The sequence below is a fragment of the Oncorhynchus clarkii genome, chromosome 12, assembly GCF_045791955.1.
Source record: "Oncorhynchus clarkii lewisi isolate Uvic-CL-2024 chromosome 12, UVic_Ocla_1.0, whole genome shotgun sequence".
Classification (NCBI taxonomy): domain Eukaryota; kingdom Metazoa; phylum Chordata; class Actinopteri; order Salmoniformes; family Salmonidae; genus Oncorhynchus; species Oncorhynchus clarkii.
The window spans coordinates 59,349,846-59,371,057 of NC_092158.1; the positions used below are offsets into that span (position 1 = coordinate 59,349,846).

Consider the following 21,212-nt stretch of genomic DNA (forward strand, 5'->3'; position numbering starts at 1 on the left):
CCTTGGAGTGCATTCTGATGAAGATCAAAGGTAAGGGAATATTTAGCATGTAATTTATGGTTTATGTTGACTACAACATGGCGGCCATTTTGACTTGATTGTTCTGAGCGCCGTCTCAGATTATTATATGGTTTGCTTTTTCAGTAAAGTTTTTTTGAAATCTGACACAGCGGTTGCATTAAGGACAGGTATATCTATAATTCCATGTGTATAACTTGTATTATCATCTACATTTATGATGAGTATTTCTGTTGAATCGATGTGGCTATGCAAAATCACTGGATGTTTTTGGAACAAGTGAATGTAACGCGCCAATGTAAACTCAGATTTTGTAATATAAATATGAAAGGTACAACCTCCTTCCCTCAGTAAGAGGGACTCTGACATTGAAGATGGGTCGTGGCTGGGTCTTCCAGCATGACAACGACCCAAAACACACAGCCAGGGCAACAAAGGAGTGGCTTCGTAAGAAGCATCTCAAGGTCCTGGAGTGGCCAAGCCAGTCTCCAAACCTGAACCCAATAGAAAATCTTTGGAGGGAGCTGAAAGTCCGTATTGCCCAGCGACAGCCTAGAAACCTGAAGGATCTGGAGAAGGTCTGTAATGGAGGAATGGGCCAAAATCCCCGCTGCAGTGTGTGCAAACCTGGTCAAGAACTACAGGAAACATACAGTGCCTTGCGAAAGTATTCGGCCCCCTTGAACTTTGCGACCTTTTGCCACATTTCAGGCTTCAAACATAAAGATATAAAACTGTATTTTTTTGTGAAGAATCAACAACAAGTGGGACACAATCATGACGTGGAACGACATTTATTGGATATTTCAAACTTTTTTAACAATTCAAAAACTGAAAAATTGGGCGGGCAAAATTATTCAGCCCCCTTAAGTTAATATTTTGTAGCGCCACCTTTTGCTGCGATTACAGCTGTAAGTCGCTTGGGGTATGTCTCTATCAGTTTTGCACATCGAGAGACTGAAATGTTTTCCCATTCCTCCTTGCAAAACAGCTCGAGCTCAGTGAGGTTGGATGGAGAGCATTTGTGAACAGCAGTTTTCAGTTCTTTCCACAGATTCTCGATTGGATTCAGGTCTGGACTTTGACTTGGCCATTATAACACCTGGATATGTTTATTTTTGAACCATTCCATTGTAGATTTTGCTTTATGTTTTGGATCATTGTCTTGTTGGAAGACAAATCTTCGTCCCAGTCTCAGGTCTTTTGCAGACTCCATCAGGTTTTCTTCCAGAATGGTCCTGTATTTGGCTCCATCCATCTTCCCATCAATTTTAACCATCTTCCCTGTCCCTGCTGAAGAAAAGCAGGCCCAAACCATGATGCTGCCACCACCATGTTTGACAGTGGGGATGGTGTGTTCAGCTGTGTTGCTTTTACGCCAAACATAACGTTTTGCATTGTTGCCAAAAAGTTCAATTTTGGTTTCATCTGACCAGAGCACCTTCTTCCACATGTTTGGTGTGTCTCCCAGGTGGCCTGTGGCAAACTTTAAACAACACTTTTTATGGATATCTTTAAGAAATGGCTTTCTTCTTGCCACTCTTCCATAAAGGCCAGATTTGTGCAATATACGACTGATTGTTGTCCTATGGACAGAGTCTCCCACCTCAGCTGTAGATCTCTGCAGTTCATCCAGAGTGATCATGGGCCTCTTGGCTGCATCTCTGATCAGTCTTCTCCTTGTATGAGCTGAAAGTTTAGAGGGACGGCCAGGTCTTGGTAGATTTGCAGTGGTCTGATACTCCTTCCATTTCAATATTATCGCTTGCACAGTGCTCCTTGGGATGTTTAAAGCTTGGGAAATCTTTTTGTATCCAAATCCGGCTTTAAACTTCTTCACAACAGTATCTCGGACCTGCCTGGTGTGTTCCTTGTTCTTCATGCTCTCTGCGCTTTTAACGGACCTCTGAGACGATCACAGTGCAGGTGCATTTATACGGAGACTTGATTACACACAGGTGGATTGTATTTATCATCATTAGTCATTTAGGTCAACATTGGATCATTCAGAGATCCTCACTGAACTTCTGGAGAGAGTTTGCTGCACTGAAAGTAAAGGGGCTGAATAATTTTGCAAGCCCAATTTTTCAGTTTTTGATTTGTTAAAGTTTGAAGTTTGAAATATCCAATAAATGTCGTTCCACTTCATGATTGTGTCCCACTTGTTGTTGATTCTTCACAAAAAAATACAGTTTTATATCTTTATGTTTGAAGCCTGAAATGAGGCAAAAGGTCGCAAAGTTCAAGGGGGCCGAATACTTTCGCAAGGCACTGTATGATCTCTAATTGAATATTAAATATTAAGTTCTGCTTTTCTGATGTATCAAATACTTATGTCATGCAATAAAATGCAAATTAATTACTTAATCATACAATGTGATTATCTGGATTTTTGTTTTAGATTCTGTCTCTCACAGTTGAAGTGTACCTATGATAAAAAATTACAGACCTCTACATGCTTTGTAAGTGGGAAAACCTGCAAAATCGGCAGTGTATCAAATACTTGTTCTCCCCACTGTATATACTGTATTCTATACTATCATTTTAGCTTCAGCTTATGCCGCTCTGACATTGTTCATCCATATTTATATATTCTTATTCCATTCCTTATGTAGATTTGTGGGTTAGGTATTTGTTGTGGAATTGTTAGATATTGCTGCACTGTCAGAACTAGAAGCACAAGCATTTCCTTACACTCGCAATAACATCTGCTAACCATATACAGTTGAAGTCGGAAGTTTACATACACTTAGGTTACAGTCATTAAAACTTGTTTTTCAACCACTCCACAAGTTTCTTTTTAACAAACTAGTTTTGGCAAGTCAGTTAGGACATATACTTTGTGCATGACACAAGTAATTTTTCCAACAATTGTTTACAGACAGATTATTTCACTTATAATTCACTGTATCACAATTCCAGAGGGTCAGAAGTTGACATACACTAAATTGACTGTGCCTTTAAACAGCTTGGAAAATTCCAGTTGATGATGTCATGGCTTTAGAAGCTTCTGATAGGCTAATTGACATAATTTGAGTCAATTGGAGGTGTACCTTTGGATGTATTTCAAGGCCTACCTTCAAACTCAGTGCATCTTTGCTTTGACATCATGGGAAAATCAAAAGAAATCAGCCAAGACCTCAGAAAAGAAATTGTAGACCTCCACAAGTCTGATTCATCCTTGGGAGCGATTTCCAAACGCCTGAAGGTACCACGTTCATCTGTACAAACAATAGCACGCAAGTATAAACACCATGGGACCACGCAGCCGTCATACCACTCAGGAAGGAGATGCGTTCTGTCTCCTAGAGATGAACGTTCTTTGGTGCAAAAAGTGCAAATCAATCCTAGAACAACAGCAATGGACCTTGTGAAGATGCTGGAGGAGACAGGTACAAAAGTATCTATATCCACAGTAAAACGAGTCCTATATCGAAAAAACCTGAAAGGAACACTAAACCAGGAAGAAGCCGCCACTGCTCCAAAACCGCCATAAAAAGGCCAGTATGCAACTGCACATGGGGACAAATGTCCTCTCCTCTGATGAAACAAAAATAGAACTGTTAGGCCATAATGACCATCGCTATGTTTGGAGGGAAAAGGGGGAGGCTTGCAAGCCGAAGAACACCATCCCAACTGTGAAGCACAGGGGTGGCAGCATCATGTTGTGGGGGTGCTTTGCTGCAAGAGGGACTGGTGCACTTCACAAAATAATTGGCATCATGAGGACCTTACAGATAATTGTACATGTGGGGTACAGTGACGAGATGGTGTTTAACATGATTTTTAAATGACTATTTGTGTGTTTAAGCACATTTTTACTCCAACTTATTTAGGCTTGCCATAAGTGGTTTACTACTTGAGTCAAGACAATTTAGCGTTTGATTTAATTTATTTGTAAACATTTCTAAAACCATAATTTCAGTTTGACATGAAGTATTGTGTGTCGTTAAACAATCTCAATTCAATCCCTTTTAAATTCAAGCTGTAACAACAAAATGTGGATAAAGTCAAAGGGAATACTCTCTGAAGGCTCTGTATCTACTTGACTACAGGCTCCCTTAAAACTCTGGATGTCATCAGACAAGCATTGTCTGGATATCTTACAAGTGTAGAGGGACCTGGAAATTTAAACCATAATTATCCCACCCTCTACAGGTGACTTAACTTGATTGCATCACCTGTAAATGTCATCAATGTCAAATAATTTGCATACAGGGGAGGGGACAGGATATCTGGACAAAATGCAGACAGATGAGACAATTTACGACCAGCACAATCAGAATGTGGATAAGTCCAAGGACGCATGTTTGCCCAGATATAAACAGGGCTCTTGCGTAACTGTTTCAGATACCAGTGTACGCCTGTCCACGCCAGAAATGGAAGCACTACTGTAAGTCGCTTTAGATAAAACACCTGCCAAATAGCTATTATACATTAGGATCTCAACTCTAAAAGTCTTAGCCGTTGGGTGTTTGTCACATCATAATGCCACAGATCTCAAGTTTTGAAGGAGCGTGCAATTGGCATGCTGACTGCAAGGATGTCCACCAGATAATGTTAACTTCTCTACCATAAGCCACCTCCAACTTCATTTTAGAGAATTTCAACTGGCCTCACTACCCCAGACTACGTGTAACCGTACCAGCCCAGGACCTCCACGTCCAGCTTCTTCACCTGCGGGATCTTCTAAGACCAGCCACAAGGACAACTGATGAAACTGTGGGTTTGCACAACTGAAGATTTCTGCACAAACGGTCAGAAACAATCGCAGGGAAGCTCATCTGGGTGCTCTTCGTTCTCACCAGGGTCTTGACCGGACTGCAGTTCGGTGTCGTAACTGACTTCAGTGGGCAAATGTTTACCATCAATGGCCACAAGCACATTGGAAAAGTGTGCTCTTCATGGATGAATCCGTTGCAACTCTACTGGGCAGATGGCTATGTGCGGATGAGCGGTTTGCTCATGTCAACATTGTGGGGTTATGGCAAAAGCTACGGACAACGAACACAATTGCATTATCAATGGCAATTTGAAAGCACAGGGATACCGTGACGAGATCCTGAGGCCCATTGTCGTGCCGTTCATCCGCTGCCATCACCTCATGTTCCGCAAGGATCTGCACACAATTCCTAGAAGCTGAAAATGTCCCAGTTCTTCTATGGCCTGCATACTCGCCAGACGTCACCCATTAAGCATGTTTAGGATGCTCTGAATCGATGTGTACCAGTGTGTTCCAGTTTCCGCCAATACCCAGCAACTTCGCACAGCCATTGAAGAAAAGTGGGACAACGCTCCACAATCAACTCTATACAAAAGATGTTGCGCTGCATGAGGCAAATGGTGGTCACACCAGATACTGACTGGTTTTCTGATCCACGTTTATTTTTGTGATAAACAGGAATCAAAGTCCCACGAAAAATCTGCAGATTATTTATTACTTACAGAAACATGGAACAAAACAAAGCAAAAAATGTGATTTCTGTTCGTGTACATGGATTCGTTAATGTGAATAGTCACCAACCTTAAACTGCGAGTGAGAAGTTTGTTTGTGTGTGATTTTATGGTATAGACAAGTGGTCTGAGACACTTCTAGCATTTGCTACCTTTGAAAACAGTAAACTGGTTCGATGAGACAACTTAACAAAATACAGACAAGCAAATGAACATTTGCAGTTCTTGTGACATCTTCTTTCATGCCCCCCCCCCTCCCTCCCTCCCGCTCTCTCTCTCTCGCTCAAAAGAACAGTCCTCTCATCCTCCGGCCGATGCCCTGTCTGTCGTACAAGACGTTGAACTTGTTGATGAACTGGTTCATGCTGTAGCAGGTCTTGGTGATGGTACCTAGGTAAGCCATGAGGCCCACGTCATTGCATTGCTGAGGATAGAAGGAAGGAGATTCATATGCTTTCACAGTACTGTGCCAAATATTTCTAAGAATATTTTTGCGTTCCATGCGCCACGGGTTGAGCTGGACGGGGGGGGTGGTGTTCCTCGTGAGGAACTCCTGGCTTCAACAGGTTATTAAATGAGTAAACACCCTTGAGTGATTTAATGTTGGAATTCAGCAAAATATGTATGTTCATTATCCTTCCAACTAGGCAGACTACCACATAACTGAGGCCAAGTGCCTAAGTGGGGACAACTTACATCGTAGAAGTCGGTCTTGAATTTGATGGTGCTGAGAACAGGCAGTCTATGGCACAAAGCATTGGCTTCTCTGAGGATCTCGTGGTTAAATGGCACCTCTCCTGGGTCGTACCAAATCAGAAGGGGAGAGTGTGTAACAAAAGAGAGCATGAGGGAAGAAATAAACACATAAGAAAGTTGTTTGTATATACAGTGCATTCGGAAAGTATTCAGAGTCCTTGATATCCCCCACATTTTATTACACTAGCCTTATTCTAATACGGATTAAATAAAACATTTATCAAGCTACACCCAATATCCCATAATAACAACGCAAATTTGAAGAAAAATAATATATATATTATCACATTTACATAAGTATTCAGACTCTCTACTCTGTAATTTGTTTAAGCACTTTTGGCAGCGATTACAGCCTTGAGTCTTCTTGGTATCATGCTACAAGCTTGGTACACCTGTATTTGGAGAGTTTCTCCCATTCTTCTCTGCAGATCCTCTCAAGCTCTGTCAGGTTGGATGGGGAGCGTCGCTGCACAGCTATTTTCAGGTCTCTCCAGAGATGTTCGATCAGGTTCAAGTCCGGGCTTTGGCTGGGCCACACAAGGACATTCAGAGACTTGTCCCGAAGCCACTGCTGCATTGTCTTGGCTGTATGCTTAGGGTCATTGTCTTGTTGGAAGGTGAACCTTCACCCCAGTCTGGGGTCCTTAGTGCTCTGAGGCAGGTTTTCATCAAGGATCTCTGTACTTTCCTCCGTTCATCTATGCCTCAATACTGACTAGTCTCCTAGTCCCTGCCACTGAAAAACATCAACACAGGATGATGGTGCCACCACCATGCTTCACCGTAGGGATGGTGCCAGGTTTCCTCCAGACGTGACGGTTGACATTCATGCCGAAGAGTTCAATCTTGGTTTCATCAGACCAGAGAATCTTGTTTCTCATCATCTGAGATGGTAAACTCCAAGCGGGCTGTCATGTGCCTTTTACTGAGGAGTGGCTTCCGTATGGCCACTACCATAAAGACCTGATTGGTGGAGTACTGCAGAGATGGGAGAACCTTCCAGAAGGACAACCATTTCAACAGAGGAACTCTGGGACTCTGTCAGAGTGACAATCGACTTCTTGGTCACCTCCCTGACCAAGGCCCTTCTCCCCTGATGGCTCAGTTTGGCTGGGCGTCCAACTCTAGGATGATCTTGGTGGTTCCAAACTTCTTCCATTTAATAATGATGGAGGCCAATGTGTTCTTGGGGAGCTCCAATGCTGCAGACATTTTTTAGTACCGTTTCCCCAGATCTGTGTCTCAACACAATCCTGTCTTATGTAAATATGGTCTTTTTTTCTATTTAATACGTTTGCTAAAAATTCTAAACCTGTTTTCGCTTTGTCCTTATGGGGTATTCTGTGTCGATTGCTGAGGATGTTTTGTTAGAATAAGGCTGTAGGCCTTAGGTCACAATGTGGAAAAGGGTCAAGGGGTCTGAATTAGAGGTCGACCGATTAATCTGAAAGTTTTCATAACAATCGGAAATCGGTATTTTTTGGGCGCCGATGTGCCGAATTTTTATTTTTATATACCTTTATTTAATCTTTATTTAACTAGGTAAGTCAGTTAATTAAGAACACATTCTTATTTTCAATGACGGCCTAGGAACGGTGAGTTAACTGCCTTGTTCAGGGACAGAAAGACAGATTTTTACCTTGTCAGCTCGGTGGATCCAATCTTGCAACCTTACAGTTAACGAGTCCAAAGCAATAACGACCTGCCTCTCTCATTGCGCTCCACAAGGAGCCTGCCTGTTACGCGAATGCAGTAAGCCAAGGTAAGTTGCTAGCTAGCATTAAACTTATCTTATAAAAAACAATCAATCATAATCACTAGTTAACTACACATGGTTGATGATATTACTAGATATTATCTAGCGTGTCCTGCGTTGCATATAATCTGACTGAGCATACAAGTATCTGACTGAGCGGTGGTAGGCAGAAGCAGGCGCGTAAACATTCATTCAAACAGCACTTTCGTGCGTTTTGCCAGCAGCCAACAGCATTGCGCTGTTTATGACTATGACTTCAACTCCCGAGATGAAGTTGGTGTAACCGAAGTGAAATGGCTAGCTAGTTAGCGCACGCTAATTGCGTTTCAAACGTCACTCGCTCTGAGCCTTCTAGTAGTTGTTCCCCTTGCTCTGCATGGGTAACGCTGCTTTAGGGGGGCTGTTGTCGTTGTGTTCCTGGTTCGAGCCCAAGGGAGGAGCGAGGAGAGGGACGGAAGCTATACTGTTACACTGGCAATACTAAAGTGCCTATAAGAACATCCAATAGTCAAAGGTTAATGAAATACAAATGATAGAGGAAAATAGTCCTATAATTCCTACAACCTGAAACTTCTTACATGGGAATATTGAAGACTCATGTTAAAAGGAACCACCATCTTTCATATGTTCTCATGTTCTGAGCAAGGAACTTAAACGTTAGCTTTCTTACAAAGCACATATTGCACTTTTACTTTCTTCTCCAACACTTTGTTTTTGCATTATTTAAAACAAATTGAACATGTTTCATTATGGATTTTATTGATGTATTATATTAAGCTAAAATAGGTGTTCATTCAAGTATTGTTGTAATTGTCATTATTACAAATAAATAAATATAAAAATAAAAATTAATCGGCCAATTAATTGGTATCGACTTATTTTGGTCTTCCAATAATCGGTAAGTGCGTTGAAAAAACATAATCGGTCGACCTCTAGTCTGAATAGTTTCCCGAAGGCACTGTAGATTGTTGAGAGATCAAGGGCTGGAAATGACTCCAAGGTAATAAAAGCATATTGTTTCCCGACTCACTTGAACAGTCATTCTTTCGGCCTTTTCATCACACAGACAGCGGTTCTCTCACCTGCTTCCACAGCTTTGACGTATTCCAGGATGACTTTCACCCTGCTGTGGAGCATCTTAATTGCACTGTGTTGGGCTATGAGATGTTCTGCCACTGAACAGAAGAGACACAACAGGGAGAGTGGTTGAGAGTGCATTTGTAAACCTTTGGCTGTATCAGACGTACCAGGCAGATCATTTGCTGCGGAGGCGTTTTAAAATGGTGGGCCTTGTAAAATTGGGGGTATAGGCAGCCGTTACTATAGTTACCTGTTGAATTCTCCCCTGTGCCAGTGGCTGTCATGCGAGCCACGTGGTCCACTCCGATTCGCTCCGCCTATTCTGTGGCCAGAGTGTACCCCAGCTCAGCAAACAACATGGTTGCCTGCGATTTGGCAATAGGGGACAGCCAAGCTTACAACTCAGCCACTCATACTAATCACAGTGATGTGTGTGGTAGGAGAGCTTGAGTTACCTCTCCGTTGATGATGTCGATGACAGACTCGTACACGTTGACAGGGAGCTGGGAGAGACAGGACATATGTTAGAATTACCATATGTACTGTATAGCCAAGGAACGGTCTTGCATAAAAAGCAAGTAACGTTCATTTAAAGATGGAATCCGTATCAGGGGAACCAGTTGGACTGTCCGCCCCAGCACCGTCCTTATTGGTTTTGTGGACAGTGGTAAAAAAGACAGTACATATTCTGCTGTTCTATGCAATGTTTTGCGAGGGGGGAAAAAAAACAGCATTTGTTGTTTGGAAAAACGTTTTTGTTGTTGTAATATCCCAAAATGGAAAGTTTCACAATTAAGGATTCCACCTTTAAGAATGTTTTCTACATGAGAGTCTAAGCCAGTGGCGGTGGGGTTTCTAATAAGCTATATGGAATTGTTTTAAGAAAATCATACCAAGGATCATTTTACTATTTGATTTTGAATTAAGACCCCTTGAAGTATCGATATTTTGATGAAAATGTGTATTTGTCCTTCCTGCTGTTAGCCCAGACAGACGCATTGAATAACAGAACTACAACCGATATTTAGATTTTTCGGGGGGGGGGGTACCCATCCTATTTCTGGGAGATAATACTTGTATTTAACCCCTTATTGTCGTCACCATATACTTCCATAAATGTTTTCAACCGTTACCGGGGGGACCTTTAGACGAGGGTCATAGAGCAAAATGAAGAACATTGTGTTCCTGAGAGTGCTCTTTCATAGAGGGTCATAACAGTTTATAGGCCAAACCGTTAGGAAGCTACATATTTTGTGAGAAGACAGATTTTCGGGATGTCTCATGGTCTGAAACGCCGCTCTAGCTCCATCACCTCATGTTACATTGGTGGACGCGGTGGATTGAGACACATCCAATGCAAAAACTATATCCAGTGGGGTTTTGGGGGTGAAGAGTCAAGGGAGTGCAATTGAGTTTCTCCCGTGGCCTCTATAGGTTGACTTAGCTAACTATAACTAGGCTACTCATGATGTATTGCTTATATGTATTTTTAGCTTTTGAAGCGCTATGAAAAAAGCACTAAAGAAGATTCATTTATTATTATTATAATATAAACAATTTCCAAATGAGAAACTCACATCTGTGTGTTTGGTCATTGGGTTGAGCTTGAGGAACAGAGGACTCTCAATGATCTCACACACCTGGAGAAGAGAGAAGAAAAGCCAATAAGAAAACAGCATCCTGTTGGCCAAACAACCTCAACTGACATTTCAAATCACAACAATCCACTGACCAATTAGTGTAAAAGTACATTTTAGCATGACTCTAATTACTCCCCCACGGAACATGCCCCGCCTCAGGGAAAATGAAACGTAGTCCCCTTTGCTCTGCCTACCTGCTTGTGAATGTGGATGTCTGATTGGTCACAAGGACCGCCTGTGGTATACCAGCCCAGGAATTCCATGTCCTTGAAAACCTGTTTGACTGAGAGGCAGGTGAAAGAGGTCAGGTGCCATTATGAATCAAGCAGAACAGGAGTGCTGATCTAGGATCAGGTCCCTACTAAAGTAAATCGTATTAATTGTGATTTAAAAAGGCAAAACCAAATCGTAGACCAGAACTCCTAATGAGGTTTAGTTCCACTTTGTCACACCGAGGGCTTCAGGCACAAGCCTACGATGACATGTTTAGCTTCAGAGATGGAGGGGAAACCGTGACACAGCACAACATACATCCCTTTTCATATTGCACTTTCCTCACCATCAGTAATTAATGCCATCTGACCTTTTCTTTGTAAGGTAGGTTAGTGAAATAAACACGCATGTGTGTGATGAGACTCACATTGCTCCTCCTTGGTGTAGTAGTACTCCTTGTCAATGTGTGCTCGGTCATCTACCAACTGATGAAGCAGCTCAAAGGAGTTCATCACCTCAATGTTTCTACCCTCCTGCTTCCCGATTAGGGCGCCAATCACTGGGTGATAAAGGAAAGGATCAAATGCAACATAAAACAGCCGATTGGAACCGACACACATACAGGCTATAGCAAAGCCCATTGAAACTGTCATAAAACTGGAACCCAGGGCTGTGACGGCCATGGAATTTTGTATGACAGTAATTGGCCAGCCAAATGACCGCAGTCTTTAATATAACTGTTCGAATAGGAACAGCTTTTTTTGACACATTTTCTCCTTTCCACCTGACTGCATATGCTGCCATAGAAATAGAATGAATAGAACGGGCATCCCATTCAAGTCAATGCTGGCATAATGGGTGGACTGGCGGCCATTGCGAGGGTATCCATAGGAGCGAAGCAAGAACTAAAATATGTGCTGTGATTTGTTGATTCAACTCAACTGACGAGGCACCACATGATCATTTGAATGAACATTCTACATAGAAAATCACTGCATCACAATACCAGGCAGCCGTTGTGAGTGTACCTATGAGTTTACCAGTCTAATTGGTTCCAAGCCCGTTCTTGTCATTATATTTATGTATGCTACATTGATGAGGGTATTGCATAAGCAACCAAAGCCTAGTTCGCTTGTTTCAGCAAATACGTTTCATCACGTTATTAAGAGTCAAGAAACAGTCGAAACTAACCTAAACGCAAAAATGCCTGGTTATCCCATCTTCAGTCATCTGTTTGTTCCACACAAAAAAATAAGGGGTATTTAGAGATATTTTATTCCATAAGCATCATATAACCCTCGGTTATATGGTAATTGTGGCAGCCCTACTGTAACCATACCCATGTAAGATGCCCTTCCCACTGCTGTGTTTGTTCTCTTGCAGTTTCTTAACTATACTGAACAAAAATATCAAATGCAAAATGTGGGGTCACGTGTTTCATGAGCTGGAATAAGAGCTCAGAAATCTTCCATACGCAAACAATGCGTACATCCCTGGTGAGCATTTCTCCTTCGCCAAGATAGTCCATCCATCTGACAGGTGTGGCATATCAAGAAGCTGATTAAACAGCATGATCATTACACAGATGCACCTTGTGCTGGGGACAATAAAAGGCCACTCTAAAATATACAGTTGTGTCACATCACAATGCAGCAGATGTCCCAAATTTTGAGGGAGCGTGCAATTGGCATGCTGACTGCAGGAATGTCCATCAGAGCTGTTGCCAGAGAAGTTAATTTCTCTACCCCAAGTTGTTTTAGAGAATTTGGCAGTACGTCCAACCAGCATCGTGTAACCGGGCAAGCCAAGCACCTCCACATCCGGATAACCAACTTCAGTGGGCAAATGCCCACTGTAGAAAAGGCCCATGGAGTTGGTGGAATAATCCTTTAATTCATTGCCATTTACTCAGCTGGGCCAGGGGCGCTTTAATTAGGTCAGGTGGAAATGTCCGACAGATCTCAACTCCATAAAAGGAGGAAATTGCCATCGTCTGATCTCGCTGCTTTCTCTTCCTTAACTCCATCTGATCCAGAAGTTCTGTGCGTCCATGAATCCACGTAAGTCCACCGACTATGTTACCTTTCATCTGAATTATCTGTGGCGATCGGGAGAGTGGGCCATCCAGTTACTGTTAATAGTTACTACTGCGGAGCGCGGCTTGGAGCGCAGCTTCAAACATATTGTGTAATGTGAATTGTCAATGATCACGGCCCTACGGATCCTCATAGGCCAATTATGCAATCAATATGGTTCATGTATATTGAAATTAATTATATGTACACATGAAGACAATTGAAAGAGTGAAATGAGAAACGTCATTGTTGCTAACTGATTGACTTTGATAATGGGGATTATAGATTGTATAACCATTCACTGTTTGTATTCTTTCATAATTTATGATAGTTACGAGCCTAAATGACTCGCGGATGATTACTATTGACTTCTTAATGAACTGGACTGTTGAATTCCCTAAATTATGTTAATAATGAATGATATGGTTTGATCTTTGATTATGAATTTGGTTTGATACATGTTATTTGTATCCTTTGTGATGCAGCACAGACATTCCTCTGTCACCTGACACGTGACCACATGTTCACCTTAACTGTCAGTCATCCTACCTGTCCAGCTACCCACACAGATTCCACTAATCTTTCACCCACCGATGGCCACTGGCACCCTGGAGAAGTGTGCCAGTAGTCACCCATTTCAACTGTACCGTGCAGATGGCAAAAAACCCTAGACCACCTTTACTCCACACACAGATGCATATAAAGCTCTCCATAGCCCTCCATTTGTCAAATCTGACCATAATTCTACCCTCCTGATTCGTGCTAACAAGTAAAAACGAAAGCAGGAAGTACCAGTAACTCGCTCAATACGGAAGTGGTCAGATGACGCAGATGCTACACTACAGGACTGTTTTGCTAGCAGACTGGAATATGTTCCGGGATTCATCAAATGGCATTGAGGAGTATACCACCTCAGTCTTTGGCTTCATCAATAAATGCATTGACGACGTCGTCCCCACAGTGACCGTTGGTACATTTCCCAACCAGAAGATATGGATTACAGGCCACATCCGCACTGAGCTAAAGGGAAGAGCTGCCGCTTTCAAGGATCGGGACACTAATCAGGACGCTTATAAGAAAACCCGCTATGCTCTCAGATGAACCATCAAACAGGTAAAGCGTCAATACAGGATTAAGATAGAATCCTACTAGACCGGCTCTGACGCTCCTCGGATGTGGCAGGGCTTGCAAACTATTAGACTACAAAGAGAAACCCAGTCGCGAGCTGCTCAGTGACACGAGCCTACCAAACGAGCTAAATGCCTTTTTATTTCATGCTCCCTTAGAGGCAAGCAACACTGAAGCATGCATGAGAGCACCAGCTGTTCCGGATGACTGTGTGATCATTCTCTCTGTAGCCGGAGTGCGGAAGACCTTTAAACAGGTCAACATTCAAAGCAGTGGGGATAGACGGGTTACCAGGATGTATAGCCAAAGCATGTGCGGACCAACTGGCCAGTGTCTTCACTGACATTTTCAACCTCTCCCTGACAGTCTGTAATACCTATATTTCAAACAGACCACCATAGTCCATGTGTCCAAGAAAGCGAAGGTAACCTGCCTAAATGATTACCGCCCTGTAGAACTCATGTCGGTCGGTAGCCATGAAGGGCTTTGAAAGGCTGGTCATGGCTCACATCAACACCATCAACCCAGAAACCCTAGACCAACTCCAATTCGCATACAGCCCCAACAGATCCACAGATGATGCAATCTCAATCCACACACTGCCCTTTCACACCTGGACAAAAGGAACACCTATGTGAGAATGCTGTTCATTGACTGCAGCTCAGCGTTCAACACCATAGTACTCTCGAAACTCATCACTAAGCTAAGGATCCTGGGACTAAACACCTCTCTGCAACTGGATCCTGGACTTCCTGACAGGCTGCCCCTAGGTGGTAACGGTAGGCAGCAGCACATCTGCCACGCTGATCTTCAACACTGGGGCGACTGCGTGGCCAAGCTATTTCCAACACCATGATTAAGTTTGCTGACACCAACAGTGCTAGGCCTGATCACCGACAACGATGAGACAGCCTATATGGAGGAGGTCAGAGACCTGGCAGTGTGGTGCCAGGACAACAACTTCTCCCTCAATGTGAGCAAGACAAAGGAGCTGATTGTGGACTACAGGAAAAGGAGGGCCGAACAGGCCCACATTAACATCAACGGGGCTGAAGTGGAGCAGGAGGAGAGTTTCAAGTTCCTTGGTGTCCACATCACCAACAAACTATCATGGTCCAAACACACCAAGACAGTTGTGAAAAGGGCAGGACAACACCTTTTCCGCTCCAGGAGAGAGAAAAGATTTGGCATTGGTCCCCAAATCCTCAAAGAGTTCTACAGCTGCACCATCGAGAGCATCCTGACCAGTTGCATCACTGCCTGGTATGGCAACTGCTCGGCATCTGACTATAAGACACTACAGAGGGTACTGCGTACGACCCAGTACATCACTAGGGCCAAGCTTCTTGACATCCAGGACCTATATACTCGGCGGTGTCAGAGGAAGGCCCAAAAAAAATTGTTAGACTCCAGTCACTCATACTCTTCTCCCAGCTACCGCAGGGCAAGCGGTACCGGACCGCCAAATCTAGGACCAAAAGGCTCTTTAACAGCTTCTTCCCCCAAGTCATAAGACTGCTGAACAATTAATAGAATGGCTACCCGGACTATTTACATTGACCCCCCGCGCTTTGTTTTTACACTGCTGCTACTCGCTGTTTGTTATCTATGCATAGTCACTTTACAAATTACCTTGACTAACCTGTACCCCCACACATTGACTCAGTACCACCTGTATATAGCCTCGTTATTGTTATGTAATTTTCTTCCATGTTACTTTTTACTTTAGTTGATTTAGTAAATATTTTCTTAACTATTTCTTGAACTGCATTGTTGGTTAACAGCTTGTAAGTAAGCATTTCATGGTAATACTGTTGTATTCGGCGCATGTGACAAATACAAATGTATTTGATATGACAGTGAAAAAAATTGCATTTTATCGATGGCAATTTGAATGCACCAAGACACCGTGATGAGATCCGGAGGCTCATTGTCATGCCATTCATTCATCCTCCGCCACCACCTCATGTTTCGCAAGGATCTGTTACACTATTCCTGGAAGCTGAAAATGTCCCAGGTCTTCCATGGCATACTCCCCAGGCATGTCAACCATTGAGCATGTTTGGGATGCTCTGGATTGACATGTACGACAGTGTATTACAGTTCCCTCCAATATCCAGCAACTTTGAAGAGCAGTGAAACAAAATTCCGCAGACCACAATCAACAGCCTGATTAACTTTATGTGAAGGATAGTGTCGCGCTGCATGAGGCAAATGGTTGTCACACCAAATACTGACTGGTTTTCTGATCCACGCCCCTACTTTATTTTTAGGAATCTGTGACCAACAGATGCATATCTGTATTCTCAGTCATGTGAAATCCATAGATTAGGGCCTAATTAATTCATTTAAATGGACAGATTTTATATGAACTGTTACTCAGTAAAAATCTTTTCAATTGTGGCAAGTTCTGTTTAAATTTTTCTTCAGTGTATTTTAATTATTGTCTTAACTTTTTACAAAGTATTTAAACTTTAAGACATTTACAGAGCAATATACTGAACCAATTTCAATCTCACCCCCATCCCCTTGTCCATTACTCCATGCCAAATGCAAGACAGTATAGAATTATTGGTATACTTGAAAACTGATCAGCACACATACCCTGCATGGGCCGCCCCTCCTGGGAGCGGATACGAATCCAGTGGTCTGAGATGTTGAGGATGACTAGAGGATGCAGGGCAACAGAGACACTGCCGGTGACCCCAGACGCCATAACACTGGGGCTGGCTGTGGGACAGACAGAAAGAGAGGGTGGGTTTCCTTTACTTTTGGCCATCGCAGCCAAACATGGCCTCAGCACGACCACCTGCTTTCGAGCAAACAAAGCATCTGTGTTCTTGTATTGAATATTGTTTTCTTTAGATGAATGTTACAATGTCAGTGTGTCGTTGAATTGAGCAGGATTTCAACAGACATGTACCACTTGGTAATATACAGGAAAGGTACAGTGAGGACATTGATTCTACTCAGCAGAGCTTCAGTTTATCAACAATGCTATTCCAATTGACATGTTAAAAGATGTGATCATGAAGTTAACTAATCTCCATTGCTATAGTTAACCATTAGCTCGGTGTGGGGGACCAATTACGTTGCGGTAATTAAGCTAGCTAAGAAAGCAAAATATTTAGCTAATTAGCTAGCAATAGACAAGCTAACGTTAGTTGTTTAAACTGCCGATGCTTAGCTAGCTAACTACAACAGACGGACCAATCAATGTGTGACAGTTGAGGTCAACTATTAACTAGCTAGTTAGCTAACAATGCAATCGTTTTGAAATTGCATAGATAATTAAGGCTTGGAATTCCCTGAAACCTCACGAAACGATATCGCGATATGATTTTTTATTTATTTTACCTTTAATTAACTAGTCAAGTCAGTTAAGAACACATTCTTATTTACAATGACGGACTAGGATCAGTGGGTTAACTGCCTGTTCAGGTGCAGAACGACAGATTTGTACCTTGTCAGCTCGGGGATTCAAACCTGCAACCTTTTGGTTTCCAGTCCAACGCTCTAACCACGAGGCTACCTGCCGACACATGCATTTAGATTCTCACGATTCTATATTTATTGCAATTCGACGATCCAAACATATTGCTCACCATACATTGCTCTCTTGCAGAGAGACAAGAGAGCCACGAGAAAACGATTCATGGAAATAAGTTGTGAAAACAAATTGTCTCCCTATTTAAAAAGATGGAAAACAAGCTACTGTATGTACACTCTTAGTGAAAGGGTGATATCTAGAACTTAAAAGGGTGAACCCTTTGAAAAACCCTTAGTGGTTGCAGGTAGAAAAAAAACGTGTTCTATGTATAAAAAAAAAACTTTGGGGTTCCATGTAGAACCCTTTCCACTGAGGGCCCTTACATAGAACCAAAAAGGGCTCTACCTGAAACTAAAATGGGTTATAGCCGAAACTAAAAAGGGTTCTATCCGGAACCAAAAGGGGTTCTACTATGGTGACAGCCGGGGGACCATGCCATCTGCACCGTATAGTTGAAATGGGGACAGCCAAAGAACCCTTTACCTTTTTTCTAAGAATGTATGAAAGAAAACTACTACAGTTGGTGCAGGTACTGCAAACTACCGCAAAAATGATAGTCAAAACATACTAAAAAGTAATATCCCGATATGTAACTATAATTTTCTCCCTCATCACTGCTAATAATAATAACACCGGTACAGTACGCACAAATACTAACAGCCACGTTAGCTAAATGAGCTAGCTATGCTAACTAAAGTTAGCTAGCCTCGCTGAAGTAACGTTAGAGAACGCAAAGAAGAAATAATGGCAAGCTAAACACCATCGACAAAGGAGTAAAGTTAGCGCCAACACAATATATATACACAACCTTGTCAAATTCAGATAAATAAATTGTGCTTAGGGATATTATTACCGGCCCCATCCACTTCCATTCCACCACCATTGCTCGTCGCCATCTTGTCCGACTGACAGCTATTGCAAGCGCAATAGAACAATGCGTTTTTTTCTCAAACGCTAAGGGGCAGTGTTTGTTTGCTGCATTTACATAGCTGATTTGGAAATTCTGAAGTTATGCTTATTTATAAATAAATAAAATTACGCCTCTGTATATATATATGCAATTCAAGGGGCTTTATTGGCATGGGAAACATGTGTTAACATTGCCAAAGCAATATCTGGTAACGTTACTCACATAAAATGTGTTCATTTCGCACATAGAGTTTTTAAGAACGTATAGGAACGTTTTCGCTTAAGCAACCGTTTCTGCGGGGTTCATTACTTGAATGCAACTTTGGTACGTCGGTGTATTTTGTCCGTGTACTCAACAGTACTTTTTGTTTACAAAATGGCAGACTTCAGAACTTCTACTCTCGATTATTTCCCAGAGAACATTTTAATTGATATTTTATCATATTTAGGTGTGCGAGAGCTCATCAGAACTGGAAGGTAAAACAAGTTAGCTAGTTGACGTCTGTGTTCAACATAAATATCCAAGATAGTTAGCTAGCAAACGTTAGCTTAAAAAAAACACGAATCTTTGTCATGCCATTCATGTGGTGTATTTGCAGGGTGTGTAAGAGATGGAGACGCCTTGTTAAAGACCAACGTTTATGGCGAGCTGTTGATCTAACTGCATGGAAAGGGGTAAGAATGGTGCCTATTGCATGATGATCTTACAATTTCATGACTTGACATAAAAATATTTCCGAGGCTGCTATGTCTAAAGAAGTCAGACGTTTTGTGATATATCCATGTTTCTCAGGTCCTACATACAATGATATTTCAGCAGACTTGATTCGATTATTGTTAACTTCCTGTTTAAGGCCTCTCACCTTCTGCAACAAAATACAATGTTGATGCTTGCATTGAAGGCCTGTTTCCTACCTGTAGACTAGCTAACTCTCTAAAGAATGTTCAAGTCATCACTCAAACACTGATGCATTGTTTCTTCTCCATTTCTCCCTCATTGGTTGTTGTCGTTCTACAACTGCTCTCCCTGCCCTTGGTGTCCATTTTGGGTCAGGTGACGTCGCGCATGCTGTGGGTTCTACTGCGCCCAGTATCTGGGCACTGGGCTCCGATGCCTGCGGCTGCGTGGCTTGCTGCTCTCTGCTAGAGGCGGGGCATTTCTCTCAGAGTCCTGGCTTAAGGCTTTGTCCTCCAGGTGCCCCCGTCTGCGCAGTCTTTCCCTGCTGCATGCAGACCTGAGAGGCTTGCGTAGTTGCCAGCTCCTACCCACAACGCTGCAGGTCCTAGAGTTGCGTGGCTGTGAGCTGCCACAGAGCTTTTTCACCCAGACCCCACCCAGTCCTGAGAAACAAGCTGGAGCTGCATCAACTGCTTCTACTCAGCAACAGGGACGCGGTCAGACTGGGAAAGTGCCTGCCTCCACATCAGGGATTGCCATTGAGACAATGGTCCTTGATAACGTGCCCTCCTTCACAGACCTGCACCTGCAGAGTCTGGCTTCTTGGTTGAAGCTTAGCCACCTAGAGCTGCGCAACGTCCTTTGGGTCACAGCGGAAGGCCTTAGGCGCAGTGCTGCCCAAGAAACCGACTCGGGCTTAAACGGGCTCTCCAGGCTCAAGTACCTGGAGATAGGTCACTTTGGGCGGCCTGGCGCCCAGCTACAGATGGCCTCCCTGGGGCTGGGGGTGGGCTGGCTCGGCCTAGAGGAGCTAAGCCTTGGCGGTAAGGAGGTGGGACCAGGCCTGCTGTCCGCCAGCCGCCTGAGGGACCTGAAGCGCCTGCGCCTCAGATGCTGCAAGCTGAGAGAGATGCAGGTGCTACGGAGCTGCAGGACGCTGCGGGAGTTCTGTGGAGTTCTGTGAGGTGTTCTTTCAGGTTTGCCCAAAGACACCAGAGAGAGGGGGGGAGAGGCAGGGTGAGGAGGGGAGGGAGGATGGTGCAGACGGTGGTGATGGGAGCGATGACAAGCTGGATGAGAATGACCCTGTGCCGAGTCTGCGCCGCTCACTTGCTGCTCTGCTGCCACAATGTACACTACTATTCACCAACTGCACTGTTACAGTAACAACAGACTAGATTACATACTATGTTACACATCTGGTTCCCTTATTCTACTGTGGTAAAAATACAAGCTGTCAAAGCTATACTTAAAACCTGTTTGCAAACTCTCATGAATCACCTTTTTGTTGACATATGTAGAAAACAAATGTACCCCATTAACAAACCCAATCAAATTCTATTTTAAACTTTCATACAACTGTGCTATTGAACATAAAAAGGGACAGTGACTGGTTACACATGCAATGAACTGTCTCACAGGAAATGTAATGTTTCAATTCAACCCCTCGACCAGGGCTCTTCAGCTCTTAAAGGCACTGCATGGTCAATCCAATGTCTGCAGTGACCATATAGCATTTACTGCGATTCGGCCTCTGCATGCCTCCGGAGGCTGCCTTGAGAAGAGATTCAATTAATATATTGCAACTCTGGGGGGTTTCAGTAGGCTAGAAGTAGCCCACTAGTTTTGCTCACTGGCCCCCTGAAGTCTAGGAAAAATACTGTGTGATTCCCCAAAGCATTATGTTGCCTGTATTCATTAAGATATGAGAAAGTACAAATGGGAACTGTTTTAA

The 21,212-nt window shown here is 43.0% G+C and overlaps 1 protein-coding gene and 1 pseudogene across 1 annotated transcript; one reads left to right on the forward strand and one right to left on the reverse strand.

Moving 5' to 3' along the window:
- Positions 1 to 5,755: 5,755 nt before the first annotated feature.
- On the reverse strand, positions 5,756 to 18,578 carry LOC139422098 (COP9 signalosome complex subunit 6-like). Its single transcript, XM_071173249.1, is given in 10 exon segments — positions 5,756 to 5,896; positions 6,169 to 6,269; positions 9,067 to 9,159; positions 9,315 to 9,429; positions 9,520 to 9,567; positions 10,642 to 10,704; positions 10,899 to 10,987; positions 11,345 to 11,476; positions 16,725 to 16,850; positions 18,524 to 18,578. Coding segments are annotated over 10 exon segments (951 nt in total). The 5' UTR covers positions 18,567 to 18,578.
- Positions 18,579 to 18,955: 377 nt separating this feature from the next.
- LOC139422099 (F-box/LRR-repeat protein 12-like) lies at positions 18,956 to 20,655 on the forward strand (annotated as a pseudogene).
- The last annotated feature ends 557 nt before the right edge of the window (positions 20,656 to 21,212 follow it).